At 34.3% G+C, this 13362-nt stretch overlaps 1 protein-coding gene across 2 annotated transcripts in view; it reads left to right on the top strand.

Annotated features, from left to right (window-relative positions):
* Positions 1 to 13362, top strand: part of Ten-a (Teneurin-a transmembrane protein) — a 621367-nt gene that overhangs the window by 322838 nt on the left and 285167 nt on the right. For both annotated transcript variants that reach the window (XM_072535236.1, XM_072535235.1), the window contains exons 11-12: positions 10194 to 10340; positions 11809 to 12016. In XM_072535236.1, coding sequence (XP_072391337.1) covers positions 10194 to 10340; positions 11809 to 12016 — 355 coding nt within the window. The remainder of the gene's footprint in view (positions 1 to 10193; positions 10341 to 11808; positions 12017 to 13362) is intronic.

Here is a 13362-nt window from a genome sequence, read left to right as displayed (position 1 = left end):
ACTGCCAGAAGTTCTCTTCTCGTGACGCAATAATTCCGCTCAGGTTTTTAAAGAACTTTACTAAAATATCCGAGGACTCGTTCCTGTCCTCCTTGAATCTGAGACAGCACTCCTCCAATTCCCACATTACTTGCATCTGTATCTAAGATGAACTCTCCTTCTGGCAGTGGATACCCTAAAATTGGTGCTGTTATTAAATGCTTTTTCAAGGTCTCAAAGGCATTTTGGCAGTCTGTATCCCAGCGGTAATCTCTTGCTTCCTCCGTAAGTCGCGTTAATGGCTTAGCGATATCTGCAAACTTCTTAATAAACCTCCGGTAGTAGGTACATAGTCCAAGAAAACTTCTCACTTGATGTTTGTCAGTTGGTTTTGGCCATTCCTTAATGGAATCGATTTTCCCCTTATCCACGGCCACTCCTTCTTTACTGACTATATGACCCAGATAATTGACTTTACCTTGAAATAGCTGGCACTTCTTGGGGTTTAGCATCAATTGGGCAGCTTTAAGTCGATTAAAAACGTTTTCTAAATTCCTCAAATGATCTTCGAATGTCTTCCCCAAGACGATTATGTCATCTAAATAAACCAGGCATGTTTTCCAAGATAACCCTCTCAACACATTTTCCATAAGCCTCTCAAATGTCGCAGGAGCATTACAGAGTCCAAATGGCATAACGTTGAATTGCCACAATCCAGATCCTGTGGTGAAGGCTGTCTTTTCTTTATCTACTGGGTCCATTTCTACCTGCCAGTATCCAGACTTCAAATCCAAAGTAGAAAACAATTTACTTCCAGCCAATGTGTCCAATGTGTCATCGATCCGAGGCAGAGGATAACTATCTTTCTTGGTAACGTTGTTCAGCAAACGGTAATCCACACAGAACCTCGTCGTTCCGTCTTTCTTCTTAACCAGGACCACCGGAGAGACCCATGGGCTCGTAGAAGGTTCTATCACCCCGTCTTTCTTCATTTCCTGGACAATCGTTTCAGCTTCCTCTCTTTTCGCCTGTGGTAATCGTCGAGCTGTTTGACGAATTGGCTTAGCATTACCAGTATCAATTTTATGCTTAACAACCGTAGTTCTTCCCGTCTTTCCTCCTTTCGGTACGAAAATATCACGATACTGCCGAAGAAATTCCCTTAATTTCCTTTTCTCCATCTGATTTAGAGACTGTCCTGCAACTGCAACCATTTGGTCGAATTTGTCGTTGGAATTATCAGATGTCGCCTGACGGATTATGGATGTCACAGGTACACAAGTTCCTACTTTTGTCTCTTTCTTTATGGTCACTGGGTAGTCGTTGACATTGATAAGTCTCACAGGAATTTCTTTAGCCGAAGTCACCAATTCCTTTCCAATTATGATTCCACGGCCAACCTCATCGTCGTGGTTCCAAGGCTCCATCATAACAGGTCTCCCTTCGTCTACAATTCCCTGTAGTCGCGCTACTATGATCGTTTCGCTTCTCGCAGGCACGACTGTATCTTCTGTTATGGCTGCTTGCACAGTGTTGTCATTATGTGGATGGAGAAATACCTCCTCGTTGCCAACTTTGATTACCTTATTCTTAAAATCCAATTGGAATCCATGCATATTCATTACGTCCATTCTTAATATAACATCCTCTTCGATGTCAGCAACTATAACAGTATGGACAAACTTTTCTGCCCCAATTCCCAATTGTACCTGGATTTCTCCATAAATGTTGGTATTTTCACCTGTAGCGGTCCGAAGTCGTAACCTCGTTGGTAACAGTTTCTTTCGGCTGTTTATAACTGTCGGGCGTATAATGGTTCTGGTCGCTCCGGTATCCACCAACAACGTATGCTTTTTACCATTTATGTCTCCATCTACATATACACTATCTTCACGACATTTCAAAGAAGCTATTAGTATGAGAGGGTCTTTGGAAAAGTTTTGGGTCGAAGCTGCCCCCCTAAGGCTGACCCGTTCTAGTTTTCCTGATGGTGAGTTTCTTGATTTGCGTCGTACCTAGGGTGCTTACAGGAGCTTCGTACGTGTCCTATTTCGCCACAATTCCAGCATCTGATGGTCTTCGTTTTCTTGTATGTCATGCTTTTCATCATATTAACGAGCTGGTCAAGTTTATCTTCATCTCCTTCCTCTTTTACAGGCCTAACTTTACTGTACCCGCCAGAGGCCTGCGTAGCTGACTCGTATTCGAGGGCGGCGGATAGGACATCAACCAGCGTCTTGTGACGAGCTAATCGCAGTGTTCTCTGCATTTCATGATCACGAAGACCATCAATAAACGTTTGAACGGCCAATTTTTCCATCATGTCTTCGGGAGCTGTTGGATAAGCATATCGTACTAATCTGGCAATATCTACCTCATATTCTTGAAGAGCCTCATCTTTCTTCTGTCTACGATTTTTAAGCTGTGACTGATATACATGCTCCAAATGTTCGTGGCCATATCGCATATTTAACCTCTTCTTCAGTTGTTCGAAATCATCGGTCTCCTCTACGGCTATGGTCTGAAGCACATCTAAGGCATCTCCTCGAAGAGCGATAGTCAGGTTTACAGCCTTTTATTTTTCAGACCATCCATTTGCTCTTGCGGCTGATTCGAACTGTTTCATGTAGTTGTTCCATGATGATTTTCCGTCGAAAGTTGGGACTTTAACATGAATAGAACCTCCACTTCCTTCAAATTTCGGCCGTGTCTCCAACTTAAATTTCGTCTCGTCTTCTTTTATCTCCACTGTAATCGGATTGTTACCTCTCTCTGCTGTCCCTGTTTCTTCCATCTTCCTTTCCATCTCTTTAATCTTTTCTTCGAAGGCCAACTTATCGGCAGCAACTTGGTTTTTTAACGAAGATATTCTATCGTCCAGGGCAGACATCTCAGAAGTGACTTTAGAGATTTCTGAAGAGATGTTAGCAGAAACTTTGCTTTCCAGGGAAGAAATCTCGTTAGAAACTTTGCTTTCTAAAGAAGCGATGTCGCCGGAAACTTTCGAAATATCGCCAGAAACTTTGTTCTCTAATGATGCGATGTCACCAGAAACTTTGGCTACATCACCAGAAACTTTGGCTACATCACCAGAAACTTTGGCTACATCACCAGAAACTTTCGAAATCGACGAGAGGACAGCATCTTCAAATATATAAGTCTCTGGATCTAGTCCTTCTTCTAGCAAAGCGTTCTTTAGTCGTTGGACTAACTCAGCCTTTTTTCCGGTAGAAGCTAATTCTCTGTCTTCAAGATGTCTTCTTAAATTAGTCACTGTCAGCTCATAAATCGTCGCCATTTTCACAATTTACAAATATTCACTTGTATTTTTATTATAAGTCTAATTTATGTTCGATCTCACTTCTGCCACCATTTTTTGTGAATTTATTAATTGTTATGTCTTTAATTTATAATGTCTTTATCAAAAGGTTCTTATCTAAATTTATTAAAAAGCACAATAACTGATATTAATTTATTTATCACTAAATATACATAATTTATTAAAAGGCGAGCGTAACAATAAATATCGCGAGCGCGAATCTTCTTTATTAACTGTTTTCAAAATAAAAGTTCCCTCATATTTATACGAAAACAGCTGCTTTAGAACTCCATGGATGTTGACCTCAATTGACCTGGTTTCGCCTCGAATGGACAGGCCTAATTCCGGAAGATTTGAATGGAACCAGTTTTTTATTACTTGGGGTTTATGCCAGCTAGTCGAAAGGTCTCGTATAATCTAAAACATATTAGTAAATAAAAACATGTTTACAGGTTAAAACTATGACTCATATTTTTACGTAAGAATAAAATAGAATTTAAGATTTACGTGGAAGATTGTAAATATTAGTGTTTGTATGGTATTAGAGATAACTCTATTAGGTAAATATAATCAAAATACAATATAAACATTAATTTACAGACCACCATCGACAGATGAAGAGCATTTTTGTATTGGTCTAGATAAATATTTAGAGATACTAAAAATTCTGTTTGTTAATATCATATTTTATTGGATGATATTAATATTAATATCAAAAATATGGTACCAGAGTCTTCTGAGTATTTAAGTATATTGAGTGATCATAATTTTTTATTAATAATAAATAAAAATACTAGAGTTCAGGACAATTCTCGTAGTTTTATAGACCACATTTTTGTAAAAAGTAAGTTTTGTATCAATCATAAAGCTTTATCAGCTGTTCTGGATCTCTCCGTGACTGATCATAAAGCAATATTTGTTTTATTTATAAGTTTTTTTTTTGAAAAAATAAAATTCAATGCAAAACTAAGCTTAGGAATATAATTAATTATGATGATTTAAAAAGCGATCTTAGTTTTCAAAATTTGGATCACTGTTTTGATGTGAATAGCCCTAATGATTTCTTAAGTAATTTTTCCGACACCCTCATTTCATTAATCAATAAAAATACCAAAAGAAATGAAAAAAAAAAGATTAAAAGTGAGGTTAAACGAAATATCTGGATGACAGATGGCTTAATGAAATGGGTTAATAAAAAAAATTAACTTTACAGAAAATTTATGAACAGCTCAGATGACCTAAGATAAAAAAAAAGAATACACAATTTACAAAAATAAATTAAATAAGCTAATTATTGAGGTAAAAAAATGATTTTTGCATGGAAAATACAAAATATAAAAACAGTTTTAAAGGTCTGTGGAATACTATTAAAAAATTGGACAATAATAGCACAAACAGTGAATTTTTTTTTTATTTAAATTAACGAACAAAAAAATTAATTCCATTTTAAAATCAGGGTCTACAAAACTATTATCAGTAAATAGTATGTTATGCATACGAGACATAGGTGATGACAGAAGAGACAAAAAGAATAGTGGAAGTCTTCGAAAGAAAAGTCCTAAGAAAGATATTTGGCCTAAGATTTGGGCTGTAGCGCCATTGGAGAGAGAGAGAGAGAAGCACGTTATTGATCCAGTGGTATATTTTTATAGCTCAGTTACATGAGGTGTTGCTGTACTATTTCGTTTAGTGTTCGCTATAATTATATCTTGAATTATTGTATATCTTTTTATCTTGCATTTATATTAGAAAATATCTTGCTCATTGTATATTTTGAATTTGTTTATAATACCTTCGATAATTTTGGAACCCTGTATTAGCTTGTACATGTCTTGTGGCCTAGTGGATGAGTAGCATCTGTTTTTGGAGTCTCTTAGCAGTATCTAAAAAGTGCTTTTATTTGTGTTCTAACACACCGCAGTCATGACAGTATAGTTGACTAATTTGAGGTTTTCTGCTACAGAGTTTGTTCAATTGTTTTTTTTTTTAAGTTCAATTGTGTTCAGGTGTGCCTTGACTGACGCATGTCTTATAAGGGAGTCTGTTATGATTCTTAGCCGATTCCTGTTTCCTGTAGTAGTTTAGTCCTATTATGCATCTCTGCCCAATAAACATTTTGACGTGTGCTTGACCAGATATACTTTTCCAGCGGAGTGTATGTTTTGTTCGGCGGATAGAGGCTTTTTCCGCTCGCGAAAAGTTCTGTTTGGCACTGGCTGGCTCGACACCGTAGTATTTTGTAGAAGTTTTTTCAGCATTTACTAATATAATTTCTTTATGAGAATAAAAAAACTGAAATTTTCAAATAGTTGGGTACAAAATTCGAAATATATTTGTATATAAAGAAACTCAAATATATAAGGGATATACTATAATAGATCGCGAATGCTTCAGATAGAAGAGAACAATAGTAATAAAAAGGTTTTTTTTATTAAATAAAATAATGATTTTGTTTGTTGCTAATACTTTTATTAGCTTTGTGATTATCCAGGTAATCCAATCTTACCAGTTACTCTACACATACTTATAATATTTATTATTTTAAAACTCCAGACATATTAGCAATTTTGTAATTGATATTTTAAATTAGTAATCTTTCCAAGTAAAATAATTTCATTTAACAAATCTCCTTTTTCTTAATTAGCCAATTATACTTTTAACCAATTGAAGTTCTTATGACACGATAAACTGCAGCCGATTTTTGTAGAATAAAAAATGTTTTTTAATTAGTTAGGTTAATCAGAGATCTAATTTTCAGACACAAATAACTTCTTACACTTTCCGTACCTACGAAGATCTTTATTTTCTCCTCTTCTTCGAGATATTTTTATCCCGTCCGAGTTAAAACTTTTACCGAAACTTAGGAAACTCGATTTCTCTAAAAGCCACGTCAAATTTTACCCCCGGTAGTTTGTTATAATTAATATTCTATTAGCGAAGCGAGTTCAGCGAAAACTCTCAACAGATTTTTTCGTTTCATAAATATTTAGCGATCGATGCGATTTAAAATGCGCGAGGTGTGACGCTCTGGATGGATACAAACTAAAAATTCGGTTAAAATATTGATTGTACCTTAAGGTGTTCAAATAGTAAAGTTTTGGAATTGTTGGAATACGTGAATTCATTATTTTTGTTATAATATTTATATTATTAAAGTTTGTGTTAATTTATTTAACATTATCTTAGTTTTGTGGAAAATAATTAGTCCAGTCTGGTTAAAAAAAAAGTCGAAAAATTTTTCGCAGATATCTGAAGCTTTTAAAACATAGGTGGGGGTTACTAGATGACAAATAGATAAAAAAGTACTCGTATTTTTACCTTGCGTTTTTTTTACAATAATTTATGTCACAATTTGATTTTTTGTTTTTTCCCTTATATTTTACATAAAAAATATTTATATCATTTTTTTATATCAAGAATATCTTTATTTTTCCGTTTTTGCACTAATTTATAAATTTTATTAATTTTTTTATTAACAAAATAAAATGTTATTAATACATTTGAACATCGAGAACGTCTTTTAAATTTGTACGAAATTTCCCCCCGATCGGATTTATTTATCCCTGAGTCTAAATATTTAAACTATTGAACTTGCTTTATTAATAATGCTCGACACATTTAGCAAATTTCATAGGATTATTTAAGACTTAAACTATCTCAGAAGTTAAATGCATATTGCGTTTTCATCGAAATTATTTTACAAAATAAACGTTTGAAAAAGGGGTATGTTTTTTACTTACAAACAATTCTAATAATTTCTATAATTTTCAAGCTACGCACTTATACGTACAACCATTAAATAGCTGGTAAAAAAAACTCACATTAAAAAAAAACCTGCTATGACCAATGGGAACGAATTTAGGGACTAGTTTTTAAAAAAATCATATCTCCATTGTTTATAAACATTAAGAAGTAAAATTTGCACAAATTTTGAATGAAAATCTAAACTTTATACTGAAACTTACAGCTATAAAATTCTTCTAATTTTTCGAAACTTACAGCCCATCGAAACAAAGATCGAAAGATCGACATAGGAAAGTGGAGGGGAGAACTGTTTCAGCTCCGTTTTTTTTTTCGAAATCGGAACTTCAAAACTTTAAATTGAAACACGTAGGTAAAATTATCTCGGCTTTCATTGCTGCTAGAAGCCTTTTTTTTAAATCTGGGGTAGCTGGTCGAAATATTAATAACTGCATAGATAAATACAAAAAAAAACAAAAATATTTTTTTTCATTTAGTCGTCTGTCACAGTATTAATAATGATGACATATTTTTTTTTCTCCCCCCCCCCCTACGGGAAATATAATTATGTTTATTTTCCGAGATTTCCGGGGGGGGATAAAAATTATATCTATTCCAGCCAAATTAAAAAAAAAGTAAGTTTTACGGTAAATTTCAAATGGAATCAATTTTTCCAATGTTTCCCATATTTCCCGGCCAGTGAAAACTGCTATAAGATCTTATTCAAAAACTTTTGATCTTGCAAAAATTCTTGTACTGTAATTTCTGCTTTTTATTTAATCCAAATAATAATACGAAAATAGAATTTCGATTTAATAGATTATATTTGTCTATTTGTCCATCCCTTTATCTCTCTGTCCAATCCTAGATTGATCAAACTGTAATAGATAGAGAAAAACTGACGAACGATTCCGATTCAGCACTTTTGCCTTCCGGTCATAAAAATTTTTTACTTGTGGTGAAAATTTTTGTCAGTTCCAGTCTTCAGAAACGGAAATGCCACTGAACCTCTACAAATCATACGAAGAAGCTGAATTTTGCTGAGAATGTCAATTTTTTTGACACCAAAAAAGATGCAAATGGATTGCCATTCCCACTACAGGACTTCCCGCTAAACCAACACCCTCGTTGGGGGGGGGGGGGGGAGACAGAACATGGATTTATAAGCTTTGTAAAAAAATATACAGCTAAGACAATTTTAAACAAAAATGTTTATTAGCACTTTTTGTGTATAATGAACTGTTCTCTCATAAACAACGCTTGAAGCTACCGGCGATTTTCAATGTCAGTCACGCATGCGAAATCAATTTTTTAAATAAAATTTATAATAACTCGACACTAAAAATTCGATATCTTTTGATTAGACTGTCCTATCGACAAAAATCAACATGCGTTTTGAAGGCGAAGAGTGCAACTTATGCAAGCAATTTTTGATTTTTGTCACAAATGAAGTCAGTTTTTATAAAGTTGTTAAATAAATAAACGGAGCGCTATTTTTGCCATTTTGAAGCGAAGCTTCTATACTGGAGTTGTCTTACTTTTTCTCTGTAGTAAAATGCTGAAACGACCGTCATGGAACTAGCGCCATCCTGTCAGTCTATTTGCTTGTTGTACTGCATTTCCTATTTCATTGTGTAATTTAGTGTAATACCAAGGTATTTTATTGTCATTTTTTGTTTAAAACCGATGCCATCGATTTCTATTTTACATCTGATTGGTTCTTTGCTGATAAATGTTGTTGTGTTGTAGATTTCTAATTTGATATTGTCATATTAAATATTTTGCTCTTATGTTAAATACATGGACTAGTCTTAGCAGACTATCTTAATCTTTAAATTTTATCTAGGCTAAAAATAGTTTATAATACTGATATTTTGATATGTAATAGACGCAGTTTTACCTACGGTATCAAAAGGATTGAGCTCTGGTAAGACTCTTTTCGTGTTATCGAGACCTAGGTGACTTGGTATGCTGGAGTATCTCTTAGAAATGTTCGTACACATTTGGACGTTGTGTGGTACAGCTTTCTGCATGGTCTTGTAAAGATGTTCATTCAGACCTAGCTTTTTTATGTTTTCTAGTAGGTTTTTCGAAATGACTCCAGTGGTAGAGAGAATAATAGGTATTGTCTGGGTACTTTCCATTCTCCACAGTCTTTTCGTTCTGTTTAACACGAAGATTATTGTTGTTGGGTATCGCCACATCAATTAATGTTGTTTATTAACTAGTATGAGATCTGGTCTATTATGTGCTGCTGTTTGGTCAGTGAGCCCAGTGCGGTAAAAAGTATAGCTTGTAGTTGTTATTCTCAAGTATACTCTTAGGAACGTATTGATAATATAAAAGATAATTTGTTTGAAGAAGTACCAGTTAAATAGCTATCTCTTGATGAAGGATCTTTTCTACTGAGTCGTGCCGTTCCTTACATTCAGTTGCAGCAAATGCCTGACAGCCTCCAGTAAGATTTTGGACCTGAGGGACGATATATTTCAGGTAATTTTTGGTTGGTATAACCTGATCTTGAATTGCCAGTAGTGAACCTTCTGTTTCAGGGAACACCTTTCCTGATGCCAGTCAATAGTTCGACGCTACATTGTCGACATGGTCTTGACTGACCTCATTGGGATGTCGCCCGTGCAGCGGTTTACCCATCCAGATGCGCATTTTTCTGTCCTTAGTATGATGGTTTATGCGCATTTCTGGTTCCTTCAGTTTGATCGGTGTTGTATCATCTACTGCACAAATCGCGCGATGTAAAGTAGATGTCTCAGCCTGCACCTGAAAGTAAATTCTTACATTAATAATCTGTTTTTCTAGTTACTCATTTATATCCATAAGTTCTCGTCCTCCTAAATACCGCGGTAATGTCGTTCTTTCCACTGTACTTCAAGGATGGTGATTGTGTTCCTTTGTGAGGTGTGTTTGTACTTTTTGCTGAAGATTTTCTATATTTGTTAACAATACCAAATGAGAAGCTAGGCGCGGAACATGCGTAGGTGTTTTGTGCTTTAAACAAATTTTTACTGTTATGGTGTGAACGAAGCAGCTGTTTTACCCTTCGTATAAACTCAGTAGTAATTTCAGTTATTATTATTATTATTATATACGGTTATATACAAACATCAATATTTACTCATTATTATTTTTATTACAGCGGGATGTGAAAACGGATGTTCCGGACATGGCCAGTGCACCCTTGAAGAAGGACTCTACAAATGTGTTTGTATCGCTGGTTGGGCTGGATCAGATTGCAGTATTCCACTGGAACAGGATTGTCACGATGATATTGATAATGACCACGGTAAATATTTTCAATATTATTTGGTGTAAGAACGATTTAATTCTTTAGTGTGATAAAAATAGACAGATCAACTTCTAACAATAAAAAATAATAATTTATATTCTTCACTTTATACTTGAAATTAAATAATTAAATATATTGAATTCTATACTTGAATTAATGATGGGCAGAAAGATGAAGAAGATGAAGATGAAGGCAAGAAGATAAAGATGAAGATGGACAGGCCACGTGCACAGACTGCATAACGAGAGACTTGTAAAACTGGTATAGGAGGAGATTCCCCCAGGCAAAAGACCACTCGGACGTCCCAGAATGCGATGGAGAGATAACATCCAAGCAGATCTCCGGAAAATGAACATTCAATTTGACCCTAGGTTGATGGAAGACCGAACAAATTGGAAAAAAGTTGTACAGTCAGCCAAGACCCACCCAGGGTTGTAGCGCTACGTGATGATGATGCTACTTGAATTATTGCCTACTATAAGGTCATAATTATAGTATTACTCAATACTGTAACCTCTCTCTTAACGGACACCTCTTTTGGCCGGACACCTCTTCTTACGTATGCGTTCAGGTGTCACTGCATCACGAAACTTAACAGATAATTTGTCAAATTTTGTTCAGCTTAGGAATTAGAATATATTCCGACGTCGAAATTCTGATTATTGCTAAAATTATTGTTTTGTTTTGTTACTTGAAACCGTTTATCACTTATATCCTTTAGATAAAAGGTGCCATCATCAGTGGATTCAAGAGACAAATAAATATGCCACGCTCTATGATTCGCACTAAACTTGACAATATTCCAGCCGTCAGTCGATTGGCATAAGTTTAAAAGTGGGGAACCGTTATCTAGCGCTAGACGAGTTAAACGGGTAGGGGTCTTATATACTGTACAAAAATTTCAAGCTGAGTTAACGCGGGTACGCAAAAATAGAAACGTATTTTAAGCTCGAGTTTACTCGGGTGAGTACGTTAAGCGGTTAATAATCATTGATGGAATGATACTAGGTTCTACGATCGTTTTCATTAATTTCATTTAAGTCTTCTTAAGCTTTCTTGGAATTATTATCTACTCGAAAGTGCAAAGTCAATTTGCCTATGACGAGAAAATGCAAAAATAGGTAAACTAAGAGAATCATTAAGTGGAGGCTCATAGTAGATGTCGATAGAAATGGGAGGCGTCCTTCAACAGAATGAAGCGACAATTATCAACATAAAAACTACGGAAAATTACGGAAGCATTCAAAGGAGGCTTACGTTCAGGAGAGGATAAATTTATAAATAAATAACGATAATTCCAATTGGGATTTTTCTCCATGGCTCCATGTTTTTATATCTGAAAAACTCTTTTGTTAAAACCATTTAGTTAAATCCCTTAAATATCAAATAATAATTGTATATTCTCATATTATATATCGTTTAGGGCTTTATTACTCACTTTATGCGTCTTTTGTATCTGTTCTAGATGGAATGACCGACTGTTCAGATAGCGAATGCTGTTCACATCCGAGTTGCTCGGATCACATCATGTGCATTTCCAGTAACGACCCTGTCGAAGTTTTGCTTCGCAAGCAGCCACCTTCGGTAACTGCATCGTTCTACCAACGAGTCAAGTTCCTCATTGAGGAAAACTCGGTGCAATCTTATGCTCATATGGACGAGTACACTGAGAGGTAAGCAATCATTAGATAACTATCTTCTAGAGCTTTTTATCGAGAGCCCGCTAATCAGTATTAAATTATTAGGGAATGCGTTTTATCTACATTTGTTTCGACTACAAATTAAACAGTACATCATATTTATGTTTAATAAGTAAATAATACATATATGAAATTTCAGGTTTAATTTTTAAATTGCAAGAGAACATATTTTAAATATTGTTATACGTCAAATGAGCTTACATATATATAGAAAATTGTAAAGAATAACTTCAGAAAATAACAAAGATATTTATTTATAAAACGATGGAAGTAAAGCATAAATTTATCTCAGAAACCATGAAATTACACTTTCAGTTTTTTTTTAAGAAAAGCAGGACTTAGTTAGTCTTTATATAAACTGAATCATAAAAATTTGAATAGAGTGGCTTTGAAGAGTAACCCATTTAATGAAAATATTTTCATCTATTTGTTACTTTCGGTTATAAAGGAAGTTGCTTCTAACTTTGTTTTTTTTTTAATGGGACACTCTGTATATTTTTTAATTTTATAAATATTGACGTTATTCTAAACATTTTTTGTTAATACGGTTGAGTTATAACGGTTTTTACATGAAAATTACACTCTTCTACCCGTATATAAAATTCAATATCCTCGGATACAGCATTATCGTTTACAGTGTAAAGTTGCCTTTTTCATTTTACAGGGTGCTGTCAAAATTGACATAAAATCGACATTCTAAATTTTCGCCCAATTACATTTTTTCAAATGGGACACCCTGTATGTGATGCATTATTTTAGAAACGTATATTTTTTACTACCAATCTGTATTAGTATTACCTATACTTATCTCCTGCAGTTTTCAAATATATTAACTGTATAAATTTTTGTCACAAAAAATAGTTTTTCGTAAACTATATTGTGTTAATTTACAACTTTCATATTGTAAGTTAAACAATGAAAAATTAAAAAGATGCCATCAAAGACACTAGCTTATTAATGTAATAAATGTTCAAAATGTTACCCATCAACATCCAATCATGTATGAACTCTTTTAATCAAATTTTCTTTAGTAGCTCTTGATATTGACTCTTTATCTATTTCGTTAAGAACTTGAAGGATTTTATTTATTATAGCTTCCTCAGTAGTGACAGGTTCAGAGAACACCTTATTTTTAACATATCTTCAAATATAGTAATCTAATAGTGACAACGGGATCTTAGTGACCAAAGAAACGGGTTTTTATTCGCTATCCGTCTATCGCTAAATATTTGATCAAGCAATGTACCAACTTGAATATTGTGAGCCGGTGCTCCATCTTGTTGAAACCAAGCCTCGATAGCTTTATTATTATGTAAAGC

This window comes from Diabrotica undecimpunctata, chromosome 6 (genome assembly GCF_040954645.1).
Source record: "Diabrotica undecimpunctata isolate CICGRU chromosome 6, icDiaUnde3, whole genome shotgun sequence".
Taxonomy (NCBI): domain Eukaryota; kingdom Metazoa; phylum Arthropoda; class Insecta; order Coleoptera; family Chrysomelidae; genus Diabrotica; species Diabrotica undecimpunctata.
This window is presented reverse-complemented; position numbering and strand designations above follow the sequence as displayed.